General features: G+C 41.7%; 1 protein-coding gene across 1 annotated transcript; it reads right to left on the bottom strand.

Moving 5' to 3' along the window:
• Positions 1 to 74: 74 nt before the first annotated feature.
• B4GALT6 (beta-1,4-galactosyltransferase 6) lies at positions 75 to 27,568 on the bottom strand. Its single transcript, XM_060775218.2, has 9 exons — positions 27,027 to 27,568; positions 19,962 to 20,078; positions 19,294 to 19,407; positions 17,911 to 18,035; positions 16,176 to 16,292; positions 15,854 to 16,041; positions 14,251 to 14,373; positions 7,221 to 7,322; positions 75 to 5,048 (listed from the first exon to the last, which is right to left on the bottom strand). Exons 1-9 carry the CDS (start codon positions 27,139 to 27,141, stop codon positions 4,901 to 4,903), a joined length of 1,149 nt encoding a protein of 382 aa, XP_060631201.2. The 5' UTR covers positions 27,142 to 27,568; the 3' UTR covers positions 75 to 4,900.

Below are 27,568 nucleotides of genomic sequence, written 5' to 3'. Positions count from 1 at the left end.
GAACTTAAGTGTTTGTATTTTATCAAAACCACTTGAAAACAAATAATTTTATTCTTAAAAACAACACTTCACAATAGGCTTTAGGACACTGTATTTCAAAAGACAACACATTTTAAAAGTACAAACATTTTAATGAGCCAAATGATAGGTCACAGCATGATTCTATACAATTCTCAGAATTTATTTCAGTGCACTTAATGAACATTTCACCTCACACCTGAAAAACTAAAATAATGTTAAGTACACTTCCTCTGATGTGCAGCAAGTTTTTTTAAAAAACAATTCACATCGTTTGCATGTAAATTACAAGCTACATATGTTACTAAATTAGAGAACTAGGGATCTTAACAAGTTACTATAGATTCACCAAAGGTGTCCCATTTTAGCCTTTAGCTTGCCAATGGTTTTGGAATAAGAGGTCATGGTTAAAGAATGAATGGCCCTAGTTCCACTCATAAGCTACTTTGAAGGCACGTGGCATATTAAGATCTAGTGTGCTCAAGCCGAAAAGACTGCACCTCATATTTGAAGGGTTGTTTGTTTGTTTGTTTTGGGGGGGAGGGGTTAAATGTAATTTTATGCCTATAGGCATATTACACACACATGCACACAATTATATAAAAATAAGCAATAAGTTGACAACATTTATGGAAAGGGGAAGAAGAAATCATGTGAAAATCTAAACTCCAATTTAAATAAATTTTGGCAGCCTGATTTGTCATAACCTCTTAAAACTACAAGTTGGTGGGTGCAGAACTTATGATCTTTAATTTTATAAGGTGCCAAATCTTTCCCAATCAAATACCAGTATAATTTGGCCAAATATTTTGAATTATATATATCCCTTTTGAGTTCTAATAATAAGCTACTTGCAATTACATGTTATGCCAGCACTCTAAAGAAGAAACAAAAATAAACCGCCCCCAAAGTGTTAATGCATTGCTGAGGTGCTAATCCAAGTTATAGTGTTTTTATTTGTATCTGTTTGTTTTTCCTGTTAATGTTTAAGGGAAAAGAAGAAACTCTTTGGTATTTGGGTTGCTGCATCTAGGCAAATTAGCAAAATAATCACATTCAGTACTGAAATGCCTGTGTTTCAACTTGAACAACAGGATATGGCATTCACATAGAATTACCTGAACAAGTATACAATAATATTAAAGAACAATGCGCAATAAAATGATGCTTTGTGGCAATCTTCATTCATTCTATATAAACTGGTGAATGTACACAAACTTAAGTATTGAACACAAGGAAACAACCCATGAAAGAGGAAGAATCTTCACAATGTGTTCAGATGTAGTTTGTGGCAGAAAGTAAAAGATAATTTCTTTCAAAATGAGTAGGAACATTTAGGACTAATTACATTTTTGAGACATTCATAATTTGGTGGATTCCAGTTAATAAAAATAATGTTATGTCAAATGCAAGTACAGTAGAGTCTCGTCTATCCAACCTTCATTCATCCACCATTCTGTGTTATCCAATGCAGTCTGCCTCCCGCCTGGATCTGCAGCTGTTTCAATACATTTTGATGTATTGGTGCTAAATTAGTAAATACAGTAATTACTACATAACGTTACCATGTACTGAACTGCTTTTTCGGTTGATTTCTTGTAAAACATTATGTTTTGGTGCTTAATTTGTAAAATCATCATGTAATTGAAGGCCCCCTGGTGGCTTTGTTGTTAATTCGTTCAGTCGTTTCCGACTATTCGTGACCTCATAGACCAGCCCACGACCAGCCCACGTCGGCCGTCACCACCCCCAGCTCCTTCAAGGTCAGTCCAGTCACTTCAAGGCTGCCATCCATCCATCTTGCCCTTGGTTGGCCCCTCTTCCTTTTTCCTTCCATTTTCCCCAGCATCATTGTCTTCTCTAAGCTTTCCTTTCTTCTCATGATGTGGCCAAAGTACTTCATCTTTGCCTCAAGTATCCTTCCCTCCAATGAGCAGTCGGGCTTTATTTTCTGAATATGGACTGATTGGATCTTCTGACAGTCCAAGGCACTCTCAGAACTTGCCTCCAACACCACAGTTCAAAAGCATCTATGTTCCTTTGCTCCACCTTCCCTATCATCCAGCTCTCACTTCCATAGGTGACTATGGGGAATACCATTGCTTTAACTATGCAGATCTTCATTGACAGTGTGATGTCTCTACTCTTCACTATTTTATCAAGATTTGACACTGCTCTCCTCCCAAGAAGCGTCTCTTGATTTCCTGGCTGCAGTCTGCGTCTGCAGTAATCTTTGCACCTAGAAATACAAAGTCTGTCACTGCCTTCACGTTTTCTCCCTCTATTTCCCAGTTGTCAATCATTCTTGTTGCCATAATCTTGGTTTTTTTATGTTTAGCTGCAACCCAGCTTTTGCACTTTCTTCTTTCACCCTGATTAGAAGGCTCCTCTGCTCCTCCTCGCTTTCGGCCATCAAAGTGGTATCATCTGCATATCTAAGGTTGTTAATGTTTCTTCCAGCAATTTTAACCCCAGCCTTGCATTCGTCAAGCCCCGCACATCGCATGATGTGTTTTGCATACAAGTTGAATAGGTTGGGTGAGAGTATACAACCCTGCCATATGCCTTTCCCAATCTTGAACCAGTCTGTTGTCCCATGGTCTGCTCTTACTGTTGCTACTTGGTCCTTATACAGATTCCTCAGGAGAGAGACAAGGTGACTTGGTATACCCATACCACCAAAAACTTGCCACAATTTATTATGATCCACACAGTCAAAGGCTTTAGAATACTCAATGAAGCAGAAATAGATGGTTTTCTGAAACTCCCTGCCTTCCTCCATTATTCAGCAAATATTGGCAATTTGGTCTCTTGTTCCTCTCCCTTTTCTAAACCCAGCTTGAACATCTGGCAACTCTCGCTCCATGTATTGCTGGAGTCTTCCTTGCAGGATCTTGAGCATTACATTACTGGCTTGAGAAATAAGGGCCACTTGAGCAGTCTTTAGCATTTCCCTTTTTTAGTATGGGGATATAAGTTGATTTTTTCCAGAATGAAGGCCATTCTAGTATTTTCCATATTTGCTGGCATATGGCATGAATCACCTTGACAGCATCCTCTTTCAAGATTTTAAACAGTTCAGCTGGGATCCCATCATCTCCTGCTGCCTTGTTGTTAGCAATGCTTCTTAAGGCCCATTCAACCTCACTCCTCAGGATGTCTGGTTTTAATTCACTCACCACATTGTCAAAACTATCCTCGATATTATTATCCTTCCTATACAGATCTTCTGCATAGTCTCACCACCTTCTCTTGATCTCTTCAGCTTCTGTTAGATCCCTGCCATCGTTTTTTTCTTATCATGCCAATTTTTGCCAGAAATCTACCCCCTGGTGACACAGTGGGTTAAACTGCTGAGCTGCTGAACTTGCTGACCAAAAGGTTGCCGGTTCAAATCTGGGCTGTGGGGTGAGCTCCTGCTGTTAGGCCCAGCTTCTGCCAACCTAGCAGTTTGAAAACATGCAAATGTAAGTACCGTATATTCCGGCATATAAGACGACTGGGCATATAAGACGACCCCCAACTTTTCCAGTTAAAATATAGAGTTAAGATGACTCCCATGCATAAGACTACACCCGCATATAAGACGACCCCTGACTTTTGAGAAGATTTTCTTGGCTTAAAAAGTAGTCTTATATGCCAGAATATACTGTAGATCAATAGGTACCGCTTCAGCGGGAAGGTAATGGTGGCAATATGACCTTGAAGGTGTCAACAGACAACGCTGGCTCTTTGGCCTAGAAATGGAGTTGGTCACAACTAGACTTAATGTAAGGGGAAACCTTTACCCTAATTTAACATTTAATAGTCTTTTCTTTAATCCCTGCTTATTATCCAACATTTTTGCTTATCCAATGTTCTGCCAGCCCGTTTATTTTGGATAAGCAAGACTCTACTGTATTCTGAATTTTCTGTTCATATAAAGTATCTTTTTACTACCATCTGTTCTCTTTACTGCTCATTAATCTTCTCATTAAGAAACTTTTGCTGTTTGATCTTTTGATTTTGAAACGACTTATATGGCTTTTTAAAAACTCTATGAAATGCAATCTAGACACATAATTAACAGTATGCTTAGATATAAATCCGACACCAAGACTACCAGTACATTGTAAATACCATAATGAAATGCAACATCCTTTATGGATTGGATCCTGTAATATACATGCAATATGCATAAACAATATTATTTCAAGAATAATAAGAGAATCATGGCATTGCTCATGGTAATAAATAGAATAAAAATGAAAATATCACTCCAAGAAATGTTGGCGGTGAAATCATATATACAGAAGGTAATATATCTATGTGGGAAGCCCAAAGCTCAAAACTAGCTTAACAATTTACAATCATAGCCAATTAACACTTATAAATTGGTCCTTCATTATTCACCAAACATCTCTGTCTAGAATCCACTGCTTATGCATCATGACAAAATCCTGGAGAAAATGAACAGAACTACTATGAAGCACATGCAGAAGCCATGACTGCTATAGTTTTCAGAAGCACATGGATTTATAATCAATATATTTACATAAAATATAAAACCCTTCAGCTTTCTTGCAGTTCATTGAATGCATATTCTTTAGGAGATAATGTTTTTATTGGCTTCTAAATAAACTAGAGATTTGTTTTCTATTACTAAGCTTCATGGTTTCAGTTGAGGAAACATGATAAAATGAGGTTTGAACATTTTTTGTTTCATGATGTAAACAATTCAAGAAGCATTCACTAGGATTTCTTTGAATCAAATGGCATATGGTCAGAAAATCATTTCACTTTTTAAAAGTTATTAGAGATATCAGAAATGACACTTCAAACTTTAACTTCATATTTCTCAGTAATATACTTTTTTCATCCAGATGTCCATTCTGCAGCCTCATCAATAATCTTCAACAGGAGCTAGTTCTGGTACAAGGTTTACAGTTATATTTGTATACAATCTCATGACAAGAATAGTTGGCGTATATACCAGATTGTTCAACCCATCAATATATTGGCGTTCTCGGGAATATCTTAAGAGTTTATAGCTGTGAAGGGGAAAAGTATGAAGCATTAGCAAAAGCTATAGAACATTCTGTTGAAAATAGACAGGATAACGTAGACTTGAAAACAAGCATGTGATTATTCTGACTGTAAAAATATTTTTTTAAAAAAATGCCTAACACAAGAATTTTAATCAATGTAATCCTTTGTGCATCCACCCATATATGCAAAATAATATGTCCTTACTTTGATCCCAGTGTTTTTGGAACACATGATGCTGCTCTTTTTTCTTTCAGGCTTGAATTAAATTTATTAAATAATGCTATTTTACTTCACATTTTTAAGGGAGGGGGGTCTTTTGCCAGGTGTGTCCTGCACCCAAGTGGACACTGGGGTGGAACCAAGGGATGGGGTATTTGGAGGGAGGGACAGTATGGTATTCTTTTTAAGCAAAGGTCTGAAATTCTCTGTTCATTGGTGTCTCTGTGTAACACTTTATTGAATATTTATTATTTTATTACATATTATTAAATATGGTTCTTCCTCAGGAATGGTAGCCCTCTCTTGAGGGAGCCCAACTTCAGAAATGTTTTAAATATGAAAAAGCCATGTATGAGCTTTTTATCTGTTATGCTTTCCTGGCCTAGAGAAGGTTTGTTTGTTTACCACATTTGTACTCTCACACTTCAGCAACAATTCAATGTCTTAAAAATAACATACAGTTGATAAACATTTATGTTTAAAACCAAAGAATTAAAAACATCTAAAACAATTACATCAATTATTAAAATCACACAATCTAAGGTCACAATACAGAGCCATTCCACTTGTCATTATATAGATTCTACATTCATTTATTGCCCTGCAGTTATTCCCCAAAAGCTTGGACTCATAGCCATGTTTTTACTTTCTTTCTGAAGGTTAGGAGGGAAGGAGCTGATCGAATATTACTGGGGAGGGAGTTCTCCAGGAGCCACCACTGAGAAGGCCCTGTCTCTTGTCTCTACCAACAGCACTTGCAAAGGAGGTGGGACCGAGATTGGGGCTTCCCCAGACCGAGATTGGGGCTTCCCCAGAAGATCTTAATCTCCACAATGGTTCATAGAGGGAGATACATTCGGACAGGTAAGCTAGGCAAGAACCATTTAGGGCTTTATAAACTAAAGCCAGCACTTTGAATTGTGCTCGGTAGCATACTGAGAGCCAGTTAATTTGACATATCAGGGGGGTTGTATGTTCCCTGTACGCCACTTCGGGGAGGAACCTGGCTGCTGCCTGTTGGACCACTTGAAGGTTCTGAACAGTCTTCAAAGGCAACCCCAAATTGAGCACATTGCTGTATTCTATTCAGGAAGTAACAAGAGTGTGGACTACCATGGCCAAGTCTGACTTCCCAAGTTATGAGCACAACTGGCACACAAGTTTTAATTGTGCAAATGCTCCCCTGGTCACCGCCAAAACCTGGAGTTTCAGGCAGAGCAATAAATCCAGGAGAACACCCAAGCTGCGCACTTGTGTCTTCAGGGGGAATGTGACCCAGTCCAGCAAAGGCTGTAATCCTATGCCCAGTTTGACCTTGCAACTGACCAGGAGAACCTCTGTCTTGCTGGGATTCAGTTTCAATTTGTTCACCTTCATTTAGACCAGGGGTCCACAAACTTTTTAAACAGAGGGCCAGGTCACAGTCCCTCAAACTGTTGGCGGGCCAAATTATAATTCGAAAAAAATAATGAATGAATTCCTATGCACACTGCACATATCTTATTTATAAAAAATACAATAATTAAAATTAAGAACAATTTTAACAAATATAAACATATTAGTATGTCTATGGAAAGTGTGGGTCTGATTTTGGCTGATGAGATAGGATTGTTGTTGTTGTTGTGTGCTTTCAAGTAGTTTCATACTTAGGTTGACCCTGAGCGAGGGCCAGGTAAATGACCTTGGAGGGCCGCATCCAGCCCCCGGGCCTTAGTTTGAGGACCCCTGATTTAGACTGTCACAGCTTACAAGCACCAGTTCAGGACCTGAACAGCCTCCTTAGTAGCAGGTGGAAAGGAGTGATAGAGTTGAACATCATATACATACAAATGGCATCAAACTCCAAAACTCTGGATGATTTCACCCAGTGGTTTCATGTAGAAGTTAAACAACATGGGAGACAATACTGACAATGAAATTGTTAAGTTTTGTGATATTCAGACATTTTTTCTTACCGTCCTAGGAACTGAACTTCTCCTCTGTGGTGATGAGGAATAGATTTATACTTCCCTAGTTCTCCTTCTGGTCTTGTTACATTGTACCCTCCATAATGAACCCTATGACCAAACAGTTGGTTTATATTAGAAAACTTACATTTGCAAAGTTTTTTACATAAAAAGTTTATATGCACAAATGAATAAAAATCTTGTGCATGCAAATTATAAGTGGCATTTCTGGTACAATTATTTGTAGGGCAATAGAGATTATTTTCAATAAGACATAGTCTAACTGTTCTGCTATGGAAGACAAAAATCAACCCCCAAATTTCTTGAATGATCAAATGTCTAGAATTGCTATCTGCTGATTTTTGACCACTGAAAATATATATATCTTTTTTTCTTTCTTTTTAAAATATTGTGCAAGGGGCAGAAGAAACCCTGGATCCCTTGCTCAGATGATGATAACACTTGCTCTTAAATTATACTGAAGTTCACATGCCTATTCTATGATATAGTGAAGGAAACACATAGCCAAAAACTTTGGCAAATATTCTTAATTTGCTCAAATTAACACAGCAGCTGAAAGAAGGAAAACAGCTAGCCAGCAGATGAAATCTGAAATCTAAAGATGCTTGTATTGCTTACATCGTGTTTTGGCATTTTTCGTATCAAAAGTAGACAAGGAAATTCTTAATATTTATTTATTTATTTATTTATTTATTTGGTATGCTTGTATACCGCTAATATCTCAGCCTATGCGGCGACTCATTGCGGTTTACAACATGTTAAAATATACAATGTTAAAATATACAATTCACTTAAGCATATAAAATTAAAATTAAGAATACATACAAAAAACATACGCAGCATTGGGCCACCAATACAGATCGGGACATCTCATAGTTAAAATCGTCATCCAATTCGTTGTCTTGATTGCTAATCCATGGTCAGATAAAACATCACGACGAAGGTCAATTGAAGACTTGCTCAAACATCCAGGTTTTTAGTTTTTTCCTAAATGCCATTAGCGAAGTGGCTGACCTTAATTCAGTAGGGAGGGCATTCCAAAGCCGGGGGGCCACCACAGAAAAGGCCCTATCTCTCGTTCCCACGAGCCGCACCTGTGAAGCAGGTGGGATAGAGAGAAGGGCTTCTCCTGAAGATCTAAGGGTCCTGGTGGGCTGATAGGCCGAGATACGTTCAGATAGGTATGTAGGGCCAGAACCGTTTAGGGCTTTAAAGGTCAAAACCAGCACTTTGAATTGGGCTCGGTAGCTAATCGGTAGCCAGTGAAGCTGGTACAGCAGAGGAGTTGTGTGCTCCCTGCGCCCAGCCCCTGTTAATACCATGGCTGCCGCCCGTTGGACTAGTTGGAGCTTCCGGGCCGTCTTCAAAGGCAACCCCACGTAGAGAGCGTTGCAGTAATCAAGACGGGATGTAACCAGAGCGTGGACTACCGTGGCCAAGTCAGACTTCCCAAGGTACGGTCGCAGTTGGCGCACGAGTCTTAACTGTGCGAATGCTCCCCTGGTCACCGCCGAAACCTGGGGCTCCAGGCTCAGCGATGAGTCCAGGATCACACCCAAACTGCGAACCTGTGTCTTCAGGGGGAGTGCGACCCCGTCTAACACAGGCTGTAACCCTATACCCTGTTCGGCCTTGCAACTGACCAGGAGCACCTCTGTCTTGTCTGGATTCAATTTCAATTTGTTCGCCCCCATCCAGACCGTCACAGCGGCTAAGCACCGGTTCAGGACTTCGACAGCCTCCTTAGTAGCAGGTGGAAAGGAGTGACAGAGTTGGACATCATCTGCGTACAGATGACACCGCACCCCGAAACTCCGGATGATCTCACCCAGCGGCTTCATGTAGATGTTAAACAACATGGGGGACAGTATTGAACCCTGAGGAACCCCACAAGACAAAGGTTGTGGGGTAGAGCAGGAGTCCCCCAGTGACACCTTCTGAGACCGACCCTCGAGGAATGACCGGAGCCACTGCAGAGCAGTACCTCCGAGACCCATTCCCGCGAGGCGTCCCAGAAGGATACCGTGGTCGACGGTATCGAAGGCCGCTGAGAGGTCGAGTAGCACCAACAGGGACACACTCCCCCTGTCGAGCTCCCGACGGAGATCATCCACTAAGGCGACCAAGGCTGTCTCGGTACCATGTCCCGGCCTAAAGCCAGACTGTGCCGGATCTAGATAATCCGTGTCTACCAAGAATGCCTGGAGTTGTGAGGCCACCACACGTTCCATGACTTTGCCCAAAAAGGGAAGATTGGAAACAGGCCGATAGTTTACCAATTGAGTGGGGTCCAGTGATGGCTTCTTCAACAGCGGTTTTATCACAGCTTGCTTTAAGCTGGCTGGAAAAATGCCTTCCCGAAGGGAGGCATTAACCACCACCTTAACCCACTCGGCCAATCCCCCTCTGGCCTCCTTTAGAAGCCAGGATGGGCAGGGGTCTAGGATGCATGTGGTAGTTCTCATTCCTCCAAGCACCTTGTCCACATCCTCAGTTTGAACCAATTGAAATGAATCCATCAAAATCGGACAAGCAGATGCTCGTGTTACATCCTCAGAGACTGCCGTTAATGCGGCGTCCAGTCCAGAGCGGATCAAAGCGACTTTGTCTGCGAAGAACCGAGCAAAAGCTTCACAGCGAGCAGCCGAGTCATCAGGGCACCCATCCTGAGTGGTGGGTTTCAAAAGGCCTCTGACAACTCGGAACAGTTCAGCCGGACGGTTCTTTGCAGACGCAATAGTGGCCGCGAAGAAAGTTTTCTTAGCGGCTCTTATTGCCGCGGCATATGACCTTAAAAAGGCCACAAACCGTGTTCGGTTTGACTCGCTCGGATCCGAACGCCACACGCTCTCTAGTTCCCTCTTCTTTCGCTTCAACACCGCCAGCTCCTCAGTAAACCAAGGGGCCGGTTTAGATCGGCTACTTGAGAGGGGACGTTCTGGAGCGATCGTGTCTATTGCCCTGGTCATCTCCCCATTCCAGAGAGCGACCAGGGTATCAACAGGATCACCAACCGCGGTGGCGGGAAAATCCCCAAGAGCCGTCAGGAATCCTTCCGGATCCATAAGCCTCCTGGGGCGGACCAATTTAATAGGTCCTCCACCTCTGCGGAGGTTAGGGGGCGCAGTAAGTCTAAAGCTGACCAGGAAGTGGTCGGTCCATGGCAACGGAGAGATGGATAACTCCTCGACACCGCCACCTTCCTCCCATCCCTGACAGAAAACCAAGTCCAATGTATGTCCAGCACTGTGGGTGGGGCCAGATACTTGTTGGGACAGACCCATGGTCGCCATGGTAGACATGAAGTCCTGAGCCGCTCCCGTTAGGGCAGCCTCAGCATGGACATTGAAGTCCCCCAGCACAAGCAGCCGCTGGGACTCCAATGCCAGGTCCGAGACTACCCCCGCTAGCTCAGGTAGGGAGACTGTAGTGCAGCGAGGTGGACGGTACACTAACAGAATCCCTAATCTGTCCCGGTCACCCACCCCCAGGTGGACGCATTCAAAATTTGTTGACTGCGGGATGGGGGTCCTGGTCAGAGGAATAGAATCTCTATAGACAACTGCAACCCCGCCTCCCCGCCCTCCGGATCTCGGTTGATGCTGCACAGAGAACCCGGGTGGACAAAGCTGGGTCAGATTTACACCTCCAGCTTCGTCCAGCCAGGTCTCCGTGATGCACGCCAGATCTGCCCGCTCATCCAAGATTAAATCCTGGATGACAGTTGTTTTGCCGTTGACAGATCTGGCGTTCAACAGCACCACTTTCAATCCCGAGGGACCGCCATCCTGGTTACACCTACTTACCGTATCAGGAGACCGATTTGGGATTACTAAAGTTGTTCCACGTTCCCTAGGCCGAATTAAAGGTCTCCTTTTCCCGTATCTCCCCTTCCCCACCACGACTTCTATGGGGGCTCCTCGGTTAACGGAAGCCTCTCCCTCCTCCATGACGCTTTTGGTGCTTATATTAATAAACCAGGGATCGTTATGGCTTACATAACATGTTATAATTGCATTTTGCCATAGCTTATCCTTCCAAGTGTTCTTCAGTCCCGTTAAGCTATATTCAAGATCCCTCGCACTATTCCATTTTTCCTTACCCACATATACAATTAGCAGCCAAGTCAACAGCTGCCAAGGAGCAGATGGAAGCATGGGTGGTAGAAGTTACACACAGTTAGAGCAGGGATTACGCTGTTAAAATTACGGATGGTGTTTTAACACAATGCAATAGAACAACAATATAAATGCGATGGCTTAATAACCCAAGGTGTTAACTAAAATGCGTCATGGAGGCCTGCATCAGTACTAGCTATACAATCAAGGTTAAAGTGCTGTGGTTGGCTAAATGCACCAAAAAGTCGTTTAAAGTGCTAATGGCATAAAGTGCAAGATCAACAATTAGTAAAGTGCACAAGGTAACCAACTGGTCATGGAGTTAAATTAATCAACAATTAGCAATAAACAAAGGATGGTCCACTCAATCAAAGATCAATACAGACGGAATTAAAAGCGATGGTCAACACAGTCTATCTAAGATTCTATCTGAAATTGGAAGCAACGAGATGCCCAATTGCCAAAATACTGGGGCCCAAAGATGGTCAACACAGTTCTCCGGAAATTGATGGTTGGCAAGTGAGATGTTGGAGATCACATGCGATGGCGGCAGTTTTCAATAGGTGGTGGAAAGATATGGTAATGATATAAGGTTTAGCAAGACTAAAGTGCTTAGATTAAGGTGACCTGGGCAAAATAGGCTGAGATGGTTCTAACGTGCTCAGTATGCAACGACTGCCTGCTATAAATAGTTCACAACTACTCAGTCAAGACAGACAATTCGTCCCGAAGGGCCTAGGTCCCTTGGGCCCGTGGAACAACAAGCCGGCACCCAGGGCCAGGTCTCCGGGTCTTCTTGGCCGTCTCGGGTAAAGATGATCTTAACAGAGCAGATGGTAATCCGCAATGGAGACAACCCTGAGTCATGAGAGGACAGGCCTGAGACGTAACAATAAAGCACGTTCAGCACAAGATAGCAGCGTCACAACAACGGTCAACACAATCAATCTGAACAGCACAATGATAACAGCACAATGATAACAACACAATGATGACAACACAACCAATCCGCCACAGTAGGGAGCCGCTGGGCCTTGCTTCCTTCTCTCCTTCCTCTGGGTCAGCCGGAAGGAGGCGCAGAGCGATGGGGCTTGGCCAGCCCGATGGTAGTCTCTGGGCCTTGTCCCTTGCTTCCCTCTCTCCCTCTCCCTCTCCCTAATCGGCGAGAAGGAGGAGTGCGGCGCGGTGGGCCCCAACAGGCCCGATGAGACTCCAGATCGATTGGGGGCTGGGCCGCGATGAATGGCTGGCCTTTCCTGCGCCAGAAAACGCCGAGGGAAACAGGAGGAGCCGGCCGACTGTTGCCTATCGGAGGTGGATTACTTCCAGGGCCTGCTGGAGGGCATAAGCCCGAGCATTGGAAGGGCTGGTTGGGACCCTGGAGGGGCAGACCGGGCCTCAAAATGGCGGCAGCGCGTTGAAGCCAGAGCACTAGAAGAGCTGGCCGCGAGTCAAGTCCCAAAATGGCGCCGCGGCGCCGCCCCACAGTGGTCCAGCCAAGACAGCCGGAGCGGAGCCTGGAAGCCCGCCGGTAACGAGCGTCAGCCCAAACAGCAGTCAGCCGGGATGATGGGAGCCCGGCACCCAGAGAGCCAAGCGACCCGGAGCGGCAGCGAAGCAGCCACGGAGCAGCAGAGTCGGAGGAGCCGCGCCGCAGCAGCAGCGCACTGCGGCAGCGTATCGAGGCCGGCGAGATGGAGCCCAAAATGGCGACACGACGCCGCCCCACGGCGGTCCAGCCGAAACCCAGCCGAAACAAGCCGGAGCGGGGCCCGGGGAATAGTCGGCCCCGGCGCCAGCCAGAGCAGCAGTCAGCCAACGCAAAGGGGTCCGCCGCCTAGGAGGCCAAGCAGCCCGGAGCAACCAACAGCGCACCCGCACGATAGCAACGCCGGTAGAGCCGCTCGGCAGCGGTAACCACAGCCCTGGGGGCCAGGTAACCCAGCGCCGGAGCGAGGCAGCGGGGCAGCCAAACCAGGAAGTCCCGAAGGAAGTCCTGAAGGAAGTCCCAAAATCTCTCAGTGTTAGAGTAAAGGGATGGCTTTCCACAGATGATACACCAGGACAATGCAGAATGACATATAGTGTGGGGGAGATACAGCCAGGACGCTGACCCTCTCCTGTTCTTGCAGGCAGGCTGATAGCAGGGTGTAGCTGGGAGACAGAAGTTCTTAAAGCCTCCTTTCCTGGCTTGCTTTCTCACAGTGTGGGGGAGATACAGCCAGGACGCTAACCCTCTCCTGTTCTTGCAGGCAGGCTGATAGCAGGGTGTAGCTGGGAGACAGAAGTTCTTAAAGCCTCCTTTCCTGGCTTGCTTTCTCACCAGTGTGGGGGAGAAAATATGTTATAGATATGCTGCTGCTTAATGAACAGAAACTGCATCAATCATATTATGAGATTATTTCATAGGTCAGTACTGTCTTTTTTAAAAAATCGACAAAAAAGAAAACAGTGAATATCACCAAAGCCAGACTACTTATTTAAAAATGCTGATGATAAAATCTTTACATATATATCACCATGCAATTATATTTTTAAACAATCTGGCTTCTGGACTCATGTGCAATAGATCCTCTCAAAGCTAGGCAAACCATCAGAGTTCTCTCTCATGATTTCATCTTCATCAGGGTGCTACAATACAAAGCTTTGCAGACAACCCCCTTCTAAGTTTCCCCAATTTGTTGTGTTACAACCTGGAACTAAAATGGATTCAACTAGGATTATTACAACTTGAGATTCAAAAAATAGCAAACATTGGAAAGATGGCAAAATAGTTTTACTGTGCCACAAAAGAACAGAATGTGGAAAAGACTATAAGGATTGAATACTTCTGTGAGATCCTGTAGCGTCAAAGCTATTTATATTTAAAAACTCGTTGTACTTTGTCTGTGAATACTCACCTGTTCCAAAGATCATCATCCTCTCCACCCCATCCCCAAAAGGCATTAGGAAATCCATTGATTTTTTTGAATTGCTCAGACGTTAGTCCACTTACACCACCAAAGAATTCATTGTACGGAAGACTGAAAATTAGAGTAGAATTTTTGTTTAGCACATCTCTCTTCTCACAAGAACTTCCAATGACCAGGGTCCTTCCACACAGCTCTAAACCCCAGAATATCAAGGCAGAAAATCCCATGATATCTGCCTTGAACTGGGTTATCTGAGTCCACACTCAGATAATGTGGGATTTTCTGTCTTAATATTCTGGGATATAGGGCTGTATGGAAGGGCCCTGAGATACAGCTAATTCACCTGAATATACAAGCAAAATATTTAAGATAAGTGGTCTCAAATATTTGTTGAAGGGGTGTACAATAAACAGAACTATAGTTATTGCTACAAAAACACATTTCATAGAAATATCATGCATTAAAATACTCTGTATTTTCAAATGGCTGGATTAAGGATTAATCAGTAAATATAAAGCTTTGTGAAATAGACAAGGAATTGCTGATCCATATTCATAAGGAATTGCTGATCCTGTAACTACGGAAACTTTTAAAAACAGTGGGATATGACATTGAAATCTATTGTTCACAAGAGCAAAGGAGATGTGAAAATCAGACTGGTATGTAGGTCTAAATTGCCGCTTTTACATTATTTTGCTTTTCAGTCATACCATTTGAATGTTGTATCACCCCACACATGTCATATAAGATCAATACAATTTACAAATGCTAGGAGAAAGTAAAAGTGAAAGGGAATTGCATTCTGGTAAGAAGCAGGCCTGTAGCGAGGGGGGGGGGGGTTAGGGGTTCAACCCCCCCCCCCATTTTTCAGGTTAAAAAAAATAAACCTGGTTTACTCATGAATTTTAACTGGTTAACCAAATCCCCATGCTAAGTCTATGAGACGCAAAAAATTAAGAGTCCCTCCAGAACTGCAAGCACTAACTCAAGCAAATATTGACAATTTATTCACACTGTCATTACGTGCAGCAATAGCTGATGTAGCGAAGCAACCAAGTTGGGGGGGGAGGTGTTGAATGCTCTCATTAAGGAGGCCAGACTTGGTGGAGGTGGTTGACAGGGGCGGAGCTGCAGGCTATTGAAGGCTGCTCTGCCCCCCTGCTGAGCTAGGAGGCAGGTTTCAACTCCCCCCACCTTGAAATTTTCAATCCCCCCCCGAAATTTTCAACCCTCCCCAAAAAAAATTTCTAGCTACGGCCCTGGTAAGAAGTAGTCCAAAGATAAATCAAAAGCTGGGAGGAAAAATGGGCATCAGAAGACAGTCACAGAAGTAAATCAGAGACTGGGAGAAAACGGAACCCAAAGCTTCAAAGATGGTTAGTACCAAGGATAAAGCCAGGAGACAGGTTCTCAGACAAGGGGAGCAAAGGTACATATGTTCATTGGTCACTTTAGGCATGAGACTTTTAATGTTAGATATCATCTAAGATGTGTTACTATGATGATTTTCTATTTGTCAAAACATGTTAGGCAAAAAAAAATCAAATACATAGGACCTTTCCACACATTACAATGTGAGTTTGTTACTTACATGTACATATATTTGTCCAGTTTTGCAGCAAAATGACGTGGCATTTCTCCACAACCATAATAATTTCTATCATTTTCAGGCAAGTGATCCACATCATGAAAGATTATACAGTCCCAATCATCATCCTTCATGGCTTCTTTGAAGCCAATATTAAAAAGCATTGCTCGGTTAAAAGGTTGGCCTCCAGTCTTACCGAAACAGGAAAACAGAAGAAACACATGTTTAACTCCAATATTTTCTGTGTTGGATTTTAATCCTTCTACATCTATATAATGATGAATTTTCAATAATTCTGAATCGAAAGAAAAAGAAAATATCTTACCTGCTCAACGACATAAAAAGCAAATTCCAGCCTCTGTTTTTGTAACATTGGTATCACATGTCGAAAAAATATTGGAAGATGTTCATGGCGATTGCGGAAAGGTATCAATATTGCAACCTTTAAAAATGGAAAGCCTGGTAAACCCACATATAGTAGTAGTGCTAAGGTTTTGTAATTCAATTCAAATTAAACAAAGAAACTGACACTTGTTTTGCTTTCACTGTATTAAATATTCAATAATTTTAGATATTATGTTTATTTTTGTGGATTTTTACATTTTTTATATCTGAAGAAAAATATTTTATAGTATTTGGATATAAAATGGGGGAAGGGGCAGACTTTCAAAAGCAATGTGATGAGGAAGTAGATTTACAACATACAATGCAGTATTTAATTGTAGGGCAGGCAATTAAGTTGTAGGACAGGCAAACCAAGATAAAACGATGAAGATGGGATTCAATAACCTACTTTGCAATGTTTGAAGGATACAACATGGCCAGAGCTTTAATGGTAACAGGTATTGGAGCCTTAGCACAACACAAAGAACGGATTCTGGTTAATGGCCCATCTCCTTACTTGGAAGCTTTTAAAAAGAAGCTGAATGGCCATCTGTCAGGGGTACTTTGATTGTGCTTTTCCTGCATGGCAGGAGGTTGGACTAGATAACCCGTATGGTCTTTTCCAACTCTATGATTCTATCTACTGGTAAGACTGACCATCTCAATCCACCAGTTTGTTGAGTGGTCAATTAGATTATAGAATTGATCTGACTATGGTGAGGTAGCTCCTTTATCGGTATATCTTTAATCGTTTATATATATTATGCAGCTGCATACATTAAGACACTTGATGCTATGCAATAACACACACACACATACACACACACACACACCCCCGGTTGCCTTCATTTTTAAAACTTTTTCAAAGTTTGTTGGTATCAGTATCTGGAAAAGGCAGTGCTGCCTTTTGATTTTGTTCTCTTTTGAGAGGTGTGTGTGTTAATATGTGTATGCAAAAATGTGCAGGTCAGCATTTTACCTTTCTTTTCTTTAGCTTTACTCTAATGTTTGATACAGGTATTAACAGTTTACAGTGTGTGGCACAATCGGCTCCTGGTCTTGTTTTTCCAGAAAGAATAGAGCTTCTCTTTTTTCTGCTTCCAATTATGTAGCCTAATCTAATTTCTATATTGCTCATCAGATGATATCCATAAACATAGTTGCCTCTTTAGTTACATGAATAGAGTGTTAGCAATGAAAACTGTTGACTCATCCATGCTCTATTTCAGTTCTTGATCCTAGGCCATATTCTCCTACAATGCTTGGTTCTGTTTTCTTTCCTACTTCTGCTATCCAATTGTCTATGATTACTAATATGTTCTATTTTGGTGTGTGGTCAGTTTCCTCCTTCATTAATTTATCTCCTCTTTGGTTTCTGTGGTTAGATTGTAAACTTGGTTATGGTTATATTTGTAGGTTTTCCCTGAGACTTTAGAATTTTTGCATACATTAGATGTGTAACAATTCATAGTATGCTTCATGTTTAGATAGAACAATGATGCAAAGAACGTATACATATATTCAAGAAATGTTTTGTATTATTTTGAAAATATGTTTCAATATTACAAAAGCAAGTTCAATACTAAGGAAATGTTAGTTTTTTATACTAAGAAATACTTAGTTTTTGATACTAAGAAATTGTAAACAAGTCAGCAAAAATTAAAGTAACACTTCACCTTCCAGCGTGGTTCACAATCTTTTGGCTTCCAGTGACCACCTGGTTCAATGTCTAAATCTTTTGCAAACATCTGCTGAATTTCATCCAAACTAATTTCACTCATATTGGCATCAATAAGGCCTCCTAGGTAGGAAAACATAAAGTATTAATTCTGATTCAGAATTCTTCCCATAATTAAAACGAGGACTGTAAGCCCTATTTGAGTTCAGCTCCAATTTGGATAGAGTTTAACCTAATCTAATCTAATTAAATTCTAAATCTGAATCAACATTCAGAAATTCAACCTTCCCAATCTCTGACTTTCTTTTAAAAACAAAATTGTACAGCAATGTTCATGTTTTTATACAAACACATGAAATATGAAGACTTTGTAATCATTTCAGAGCAGGTAATCAGTGTCAAATGTTTAAAAAAGCTTCAGCGGATTTTGTGCTAGACATCTTTAATATTTGCCTTTTTGAACAAAAAAAGTACTTAGTATGTGCTAGTGCACTCTGCTCTACATATGTGTGTTCAATCAGCTGAGTGTCCAATCCAGTCGGTTTAAGGCATTTTCTGCACATCATCATCACCCTGCCTTTTTTCATGCCCTGGCAGTCAAGACAACTTACAGCGAAGGCGGTTTCCTGTGTTCCCATTATTATCTGTGATAGTAGTAAAAGTCAGAGAAGAGACTTCCCAGAAAATCTCAGGTTCATATGAGAAGATATGTCCTACCAAAGATCCCAGACATAAGCCATATAGCACTTTACACGTCAAAACAAATACTTTAAATTGTGATCCAAAACAGAACAGCAGCCAGTGAGCTGTTGTGTTCCCTATAGCCAGCCCCACTTAACATTATGGACCAGATGAAGTTTCCTGTGTAGAATACATTACAAAAATTCAGGATGTATGTGTCTGTGATATATGTGTGCAGAAAGATTTGTAAGAAAAAGTATACAAAACACAAAAGACATATAACAGTGGTATACATTCTGCTAAATACACTTTCTAACCACTATATTGTTCAGGCAATGGCTTTCAGTGCTGACATGTCAGATCTGATGTATACTGTTGCATTAAAACAATGAGATCAGAAAGTTATGTGAACTCAAAGAACTTTTTGAAAAGAAAAAAATACCCTTGCTTTCTTTTTCTTTTTTCAATGTAAAGATGTTTAAGTATCACATTGGGCCCTTCCACACAGCCATATAAGCCAGAATATCAAAGCATAAAATCCCACAATATCTGCTTTGAACTGGGTTATCTGACTGAGTCCACACTGCCATATAACCCAGTTCAAAGCAGAATATATGGGATTTTATTCAGCTGTGTGGAAGGGGCCATTGAAAAAGCCTATTTCAAAACAATTTGAAGTATACAAACCATTTCAACTTACTCATGTAGGGTAGCTTTTCTGGGCAAGGTAGGAAAGGAGAATAAGTGAAATTTTCAGGAAGGTACATCACAGTTTGAGCAAGGCTATCGCTTGTATTGTTGGCTTCAGGATAATCTTAATAGAAAAAAACACAAGAAACAACGTATTCTTATAACATTTTAAATGAAGTCTGCTTCATGAATTTTTAACAAAGACACATGATGTTTATGTATGTTAATTATCTGATTGTGGTACAGCATTATTTTTTGGAGATTTGGAGGTTTCTTAGTTAAATTTAGATTGGTAAAAGTACAACACTCAAAATATTGTTGAACCATAAGTCCCATCTACTCTAGCCAGCATAGCCAATGGTGAGGAATTCTGAGATTTGCAGTCCAACATCTGGAGGGTCACATTCTGCTCACCCCTACTTTAGATTTGATACTAAAAATGTTGTTGTTTATTCATTCAGTTGCTTCTTTGCCTCATGGACCGGCCCACGTCAGTGCTCCCTGTTAGCCATCACCACCCCCAGCTCCTTCAGAGTCAAACCAGTGACTTCGAGGATGCCATCCATCCATCTTGCTCTTGGTTGGTCCCCTCTTCCCTTTTCCTTCCATTTTCCCCAGCATCATTGTCTTCTCTAAGCTTTCCTGTTTTAAAAAAACTTAAACTTATTACAGTCTTACCTGTACCATTAACTGTAGTATTTTTATTAGTGTACAATCTGATCATATGTCCTATTGTCTTCACATTTTCTTTCAGCATTAAACCTCGTGCCTGTACCATAAATAAATATGTGTTTGCTGTTGAGAGAAAGACAGAACCAGAATTAGCTTCAACTTGAATTTAACACTGAAAATGCAAGGTTTTAATGATAATCAGATGAATCATATAATCTTTCTATTTTTAGGAAGAATTAACACAGTGAAATCAAATTCATGTACAAAATGAAGGTACTTGTGAAGTCTAAAGAAAAATGTGGAGATGAAATGTAGAAAATTCCAAACAACATAAATGAGTCATTTCTCTTATTAATATGCATAACACTCTTAGCTGCAAGCTTAAACCTTATTTGATTCCCCAACCCAAAACAAATTAATTACTTATAGCTCCTGCACCTGTCTCTCTCTGAGACCTAAAAGGTGATCAATAACGAAACATTGGCCATCTGTCAAAAAACGATGCAAGTAGAAAGCTCTGCTTTTGCAAAGTATAATCTCATGAAACACCCCCAATATCTGAAAACAGGCTGGGTTTGTTACCTCTACAGATCAAGATCAGTCCCCTTGGAAAAAAAACACATTTTCCTGATGAATGTGGCCACCTACTTGTAGATGACAGTGGCATAACTCAGGATCGTATTTTATTTTTTCAATTCCAAGATGCACTTTTTCCTATATAAACATCCTCAAAATGAGGCACTTCATAGATTCACAGGGAGGTATTTTTGGTGGGAGTACTGAAATAAGGATGTGCCTTACAATCAATAGTGCCTTACCACTGAAAAAATACTGTGATACAAAATACTGTGAAATACATTTTGACTGCAAAAATAGTACAAATAAATATTACTTGAGAATGCTGATAATAAACCTATGAAAGTAACCATGGCCAGAAACAGGAAGGATGCAATCCTCACTTCCATACCATAACATCTTAAAAATCTATTTCAAAAGACTGGAAAACAGGTTCTCAATGCCAGAACAAGCTCCAGATTCAAAGGGAAAAAAAATAACCTTAACATTATACAAAAAATCATCACAGTAAAAATGTTTAATTTCCTAACACAAACCTTCACCATGATTGACATAAGTGAAAGTCTATTACACGCTTTGAATATCTATTCTTCTTTATTAGGTATGTCCAAATACAAAAAAAAAAAAATCTGTCATATAGCTGTAAAGAGAAACCAATCAAGTTAACTGAAGTAGGTAAATGTATGGGACTGGTGGTCAATTTCACCCCAGGGCAGAACATTACATTGTTTTCCTTTCTGTTTCTCTCAAAATGGGAAGGATTGTGACTAAGGACCCTTCCACACAGCCATAAAACCCAGAATTTCAAGGTAGATAATCCACAATATCTGCTTTGAACTGGGTTATCTGAGTCCACGCTGCTGTATAATCAGTTCAATGTCAATTTTATACAGCTGTGTGGAAGGGGCCTAAAATAACTATTTTCATGTTGGGGAAGGGGGTGGGACTCTACAGGTGTCATGGAGGTTCGGTTGTTTTCACATTCATTTTTTTCTTGCTTTTCTGAAATGTTCTACATGGTTTCCAGGCAAAGCTACCCCAACACATCATTTTCTCTTTAAAAGAGAAGTTATTGGGTTATAAAAGATATGCAGGGAGTAAGGGATGTCAAAAGTGGGGTCTGGGGGCTATATGCAGCTCATAGACCACCTGAAAGTAAACATCCAAAAGTTCTTAAATGCCAGGCAGAAGAATAGCTTATAAAGAATAAGCCCCTGCTTCTCAACATCACCTTACTAGTACTATGATGTCATGTCATAGGTAATAATGCAAAATGCCTGTCAGTCTCCATTGACAACACATAGCTAGTTTATGATAGTGGTAGTACAAGCAAATTTAACATAGCAGATTAGCTCCAGCTGATAAAGAGGTCCTATTCAGGTTAGCATCAAGCCCCCTTTGCCTTTCTCAGCTTTTTAAAAATCATCCATTACACTAGAGAAAAAATCCACTTAAAATCTGGTTTCTGCCTCCTGCAGAATTTTGGGGTTTGTATTTTAGGGAGAAGCCTTTCTCTAGTGTGATGAAGTCCAAGAGACCTGTTTCACCTAGTCCTCTCCTTTAAATCAAGTTCTATTTGCTTTTTACTAGTTCTGCGACACATTGCAACCCTTCTGTTGCACATCTATTAACTGTCTAAAGCATGTTTCATATTCCTACACCTATCTTCCACTTTCAGCTATTAGGTTACATAGTTCATGTTCCCTTTTTATGAAAGGACTGTATGGAATAGTATGTCAGTGAGAGAAAAAGGATGTTGATGGTGTGATTTCTGAGTGCTGGAAATAGCTAGTGATCCACGTAACATGACTATAACTATAATTTAAACACAAGCTGTTGGGACTTAGGTATGTGGCACTCAGGGCTTGGGCATCATAGCCAATGTGATACCTCTCCTCTTTCTCTCCAGGAAGCAAGGCTGAGCAGCTCCAACCCTAACTTGCCATTCACCTGAAGTCATTTAGGCCCTAGGCACAGCTGGCACACACTCTTCCCCTTTAGAATGAACTCACAATGGACCCTGAAACATCTGGAGCAACATAGCCCCAGGACAAAGTGCATTATTTTCTGCTCTCAAGCCTGCCCAACCAAGAGACCACTCACATTGCAGAATTATAGCAATCTGACACCACTCTGTCATGGTTTCATCATATGAGGTTTTTAGTTAGTTGTGGCACCAGAATGCTCTGACAAAGAATGGTAAATATCTGACAAAACTATACCTCCCAGAAGTCAATAGCATTGAGCCATGACAGTTAATATAGTGTTAAACAGCTATAATTTTGTAATGTGGATACAGCCCTACAAGGCCATCTACCAGCCTTCTGCCATAGTGAAATACACAATGAAAGCACACCTGAAACATGTTCCTTCACCTGTTACACATGATATGGGTATACTATATTAGGGGTTTTTTTCAAGTTTTGCAAAAGGGAGTACTTTCACAAAGGCTCCAAATTTCAATATTTCTGTATTGATCACCACCTCCTCAGATAAAGTGTGACCTCCACACCTGAGGGGATATGTTCCATGACTTTTCATGGAAATGTAACACTTTGAGGAATAGCGCTACTGAACAAATGACTTCTGCCAAAGCATACTATGGAGCCATTCTGGTTGACCTAGGAAATGCCTCAAGTACACCTTTCTAGGCAGCTCTAGATGCTTCAGCCTGACTCCATGATCAATTTCTGGCCAAAGTATATCATAGATTTACCTGGAGGAGCTAGAAAACATCTAGAGATTACATATTTTTTCAGAAACAGGTAAATGAAACAACGAGTATTGATCCTGTGGATAAGAGGATTGTACTGTATTTCTTTCATGAGCTAATAGAATTTTAAGTTTATGCAGCACCCGCTTCAAGAAATATATGAGCTCAATACAAAACAAGAAGAACATTGTTGCCAAATCTGACTGTTTTCCCCTTTGGTTTCATTTTTGGTTTTTTATATATACCTGGTGCTACTTTTTGACACAAAGAATCTCAACATAGTGTTACTGTGTGACTTTATGAGAGGAAGTCCATTACATTTTTGATAGTGTCTTTTTAGTTGGGTAGGTAATGCATTGTATGTATTTTACATGTCCCAACTATTTGTTGGGCTGGGTGGGAAATGCACTGTCCTGGTCAAATCTGTCAAAGTATATGTAGATGATGATGGTCATATCAACTAGTTACATTTTAATGGTCAAAGTTTAATTCAAATTTGCTTAAAAAACCACAATTAGCATTATAAACAGATTTTTTAAATTTAAATTTGGCTAATTTTACCCTGCTGCGGCTGCGCTCTAGTACTCACTCTTTATGTTGTTTCTTTTCACCCCATTCATTTATCATTTTGGCAGTCCACAGTATCAATGTATATTACACTGTAATGAATCTACTTCAGGATATTGTCGGTTTTCGCAAACAGGGAGACCATACTGCAGGTTATTTCACCATAGAGCTATTCTATAAAATCATACTAAAGAATGACTGAACTCCATTAGCTAGAAAGATGGTAAATAATACCACCATTCTTCCTAATAACTGTGACTGCATATTTATTTGTTTGTTTCACATGTTTGTACCCTATCCTTCCCACCCCCAGAGGGGGAATCAGGGCAGCTTCACAACAGGCAACCATTCGATGCCAACACATAAATTATAAATGAACAATGATAGTTAAAAACAGTTAAAACATCAATTATTAGAACATCCATTTTAAAATTATGCAAATTCAAATTCATAATCCAAGGTCAGTCCATTGTTAGTCATACAAAATCACTCTCATTCTTGCTGCTGCATATACTGCTGGAATGCTTGGTCCCACAACCATGTTTTAAGGTTTTTCCCCCCTAAAGGACAGGATTTCATTGGGGAGGAAGTTCCAAAGATGAGGGGCCACCACTGAGAAGGCCCTATCTCTCATCCCCACCAGTCATGTTTGCAAGGGTGGTGGTACTGAGAGCTGCGCCTTCCCCGATCATCTTAACCTCCAAGGTGGTTCATAGAGGGAAATATGTTTAGACAGGTAAGCTGGGCCAGAATCATTTAGAACTTTGAATTGTGCTCGGCAGCAGACTGGCAGCCAGTGGAGCTGGCATAACAAGGAAGTTGTGTGCTCTCTGTACTCCATTGGACTAGTTGAAGCTTCCGAGTAATCTTCAAAGGCAACCTCATATAGAGCGTGTTGCAGTAATCTATTCAGGATGTAACAAGAGCATGGACTACCTATTCATTCCTATTCCCAATTTATTGTGATTGTCCTGCCTTTAACAGTAATGAGTAGAATGGGAACAGATTAAAAACAATTCATAGTCCTGTTAAAAAGCCTGGGAACTGAAATTAATGCTTGTGACCTTGCTTCCTAGACTCTGATGAACACTTTGCTGTACAGGTGGCAACAAAGATGATGCCTGGTCTCACCCCTTTGTAATTACCTCTCCAAGAAAATACATAAATATAGCCACTGCTGGAAGACCAAGGCTCTTTTTGAGACTCCTAAAGTTTACTTTCCTCCCATTCTCCCAACAATCAGGGGCCATGGAAGAATTTCACCATTTCTACTTCACATTTGTTTTGAGAAGGTGGGGGCTCTGGTGAGGCAAAAGGAAGCCTGTGGTGAAAATAGTGTGCTATAGAATGAAAAAAATATGGTAAGTGTAACATTAAATTCTATTTTAATATGTAGATTTTGAAATTGTGCAGTTTTTAGGGTTGTGAGCTGCATTTGGGTCTCTGTCTGGAGAAAAAAGTGAGATTATAAGGCTAATAATAATAATAATAATCCCACCCTTTATAATAATTTTATAGCACTGAAAAAATAACTGCTCATAAGTTCACAGACAATAAGACCTGAGGATGACTTGCATGTGCCAAAGCAGCCTTAACAGACATTTGCATCACCTTCCATAACCTCATAACCGTGCCTGTTTTTCCCAATGAAGATCACTGACCTGATGGAGAGAGATGCAGGGAGGCATCTCCATTGTACATTGGCACCACTTGAACTGCCATGGATCATTACTATGGAATCATGGGAGTTGTAGTTTCCTTTGCCAAAGCATGTGGATGCCGCACCAAAGAGCAACTCTCAGGATCCCACAGAATGGAGCCATGGTAGTTAAAGGGGTGCTAAGATGCTCACCTGAGGGTCCTCCACACAGCCCTATATCCCAGAATATCAAGGCAGGAAACCCCACATTATCTGCTTTGAACTAGGTTATCTGAGTCCACACTCAGATAATGTGGGATTTTCTGCCTTGATATTCTGGGACTATGTAGAAGGGCTCTCAGTTATCTGAGGCCCCTTCCACACAGTTGTATAAAATCCACATTGAAGTGGATATGTCAGCGTGGACTCTGATAATCCAGTTCAATGTAGATATTGTGGGATTTTCTGCCTTGATATTCTGGGTTATATGGCTGTGTGAAAGGGCCCTGAGTCCACACTGCCATACATTCCAGTTCAAAGCAAATAATGTGGGTTTGTATTCAGCTGTGTGGAAGCGGATTCAGAATATCATGGCAGATAATCCTCAATATCGGCTTTGAACTGGGGGCCTTTTCACACAGCCACATAAACCAGAATATCAAGGCTGAAAATCCCATAATATCTGCTTTGAACAGGTTTGTCTGAGTCCTCGCTGCCATATAGATTACTAACTGGAGCGACATACAGGGAACACACCACCCCCTTGTTATGTCAGCTCCACTGGCTGCCAATCCACTTCTGAACTCAATTCAAATTGCTAGTTTTGACCTATAAAGCTCTATACCATTCTGGCCCAGCTTACTTGTCTGAACGCATCTCCCTCTACATCCCACCTTGCAGTTTAAGATCATGGGGGGGGGGGGGGAGAGAGAGAGACAGGGCCTTCTCAGCTGCAGCCCCCAGCCTGTGGAACTCACTTCCCAACAAGGTAAGATCGGCTTCATCCCTCCTGTCTTTTAGGAAGAAATTGAAGTCGTGGTTCTGGGATCAGACTTTTGGACAGCAGGCATAAATAGCGCTTTGGATATATAATTTGACTGGAATGGTGATACAGCAGTTAATACATTTGTATTGTTTTAATTAATGTCTATTTATTGTTTTAATTGTTGTTATATTGCTTTGTTATATTTAATGGCATCAAATTGTGCCAAATGTAAGCCATCCTGAATCCCCCTTCGGAGGTTGAGAAAGAGGGGCAGAAATACTGGAAATAAATAAATATATATATTCCAGTTCAAAACACATAAATAATGTTCAGCTGTGTGGAAGGCTTCAGAACATCAAGGCAGATAATCCTTGCACTGGGTTACCTGAGTCTACATTGCCATACACTCCAGTTCAATGTGGCTGTGTGGAAAGAGCTTCCGAACCATACATGTGGAAGAAGCAAAAGGATGTGGAGGCTTGTCCTTGTCCTTGAGGCCGATTTACCGACTTGGGTCCCACCCACCGAGGGAGGGGAGGGGAGAGGAGGGAGGGAGGGAGGGTTCCCTTTTCCTCCCCTTCTTCTTCTTACCTATCCCAGGAGCCACATAGATGAAATAGAGGCAAGAGGAGGAGAAGGAGAAGAAGAAGAGGAAGGCGAAAATGGAGCGGTTGGAGACCCGCCGCGCCTTCCTGAAGAGCGGCATCCTCCTTCCTCCGCAGCCTGCCGGGCCTTCCTTTCGCTCCTTCGGTGGCTCAGGGGCAGGAAGGGGGCCCAAGGCGACCCAAGCAGAGCCACCGGGAGATCAGGGCCCCGGGAAGAAGAAGAGGAGCAGCAGCAGGGCCAGCCCAGGGAGGGAGGGGCTCATGGCTGAGGAGGGCAAGGGCTGAGGAGGAGGAGGAGGAGGAGAGCTGGCAATAGGGAGGGGGCCGCGGGAGCCCCAGAAAGCGGCAGGCCCGGCATCCAGAAGGGGCGGGGGGCGGGCTCTAGGGCCGCCGGCGAAGGTGTGGGGTCTCCCTAGCCCGGAGGCCACCATGGCAGACCGGGCCTCCGAGCCAAGGCGGCCGCGGCGGCATCTCCTCCTTGCGCAGCTTCTCTCTCTGGCTGGCGGGAGGGAGGGAGGGAGGGGTTAG

Source organism: Anolis sagrei, chromosome 4 (assembly GCF_037176765.1).
Source record: "Anolis sagrei isolate rAnoSag1 chromosome 4, rAnoSag1.mat, whole genome shotgun sequence".
NCBI lineage: Eukaryota > Metazoa > Chordata > Lepidosauria > Squamata > Dactyloidae > Anolis > Anolis sagrei.
This window is presented reverse-complemented; position numbering and strand designations above follow the sequence as displayed.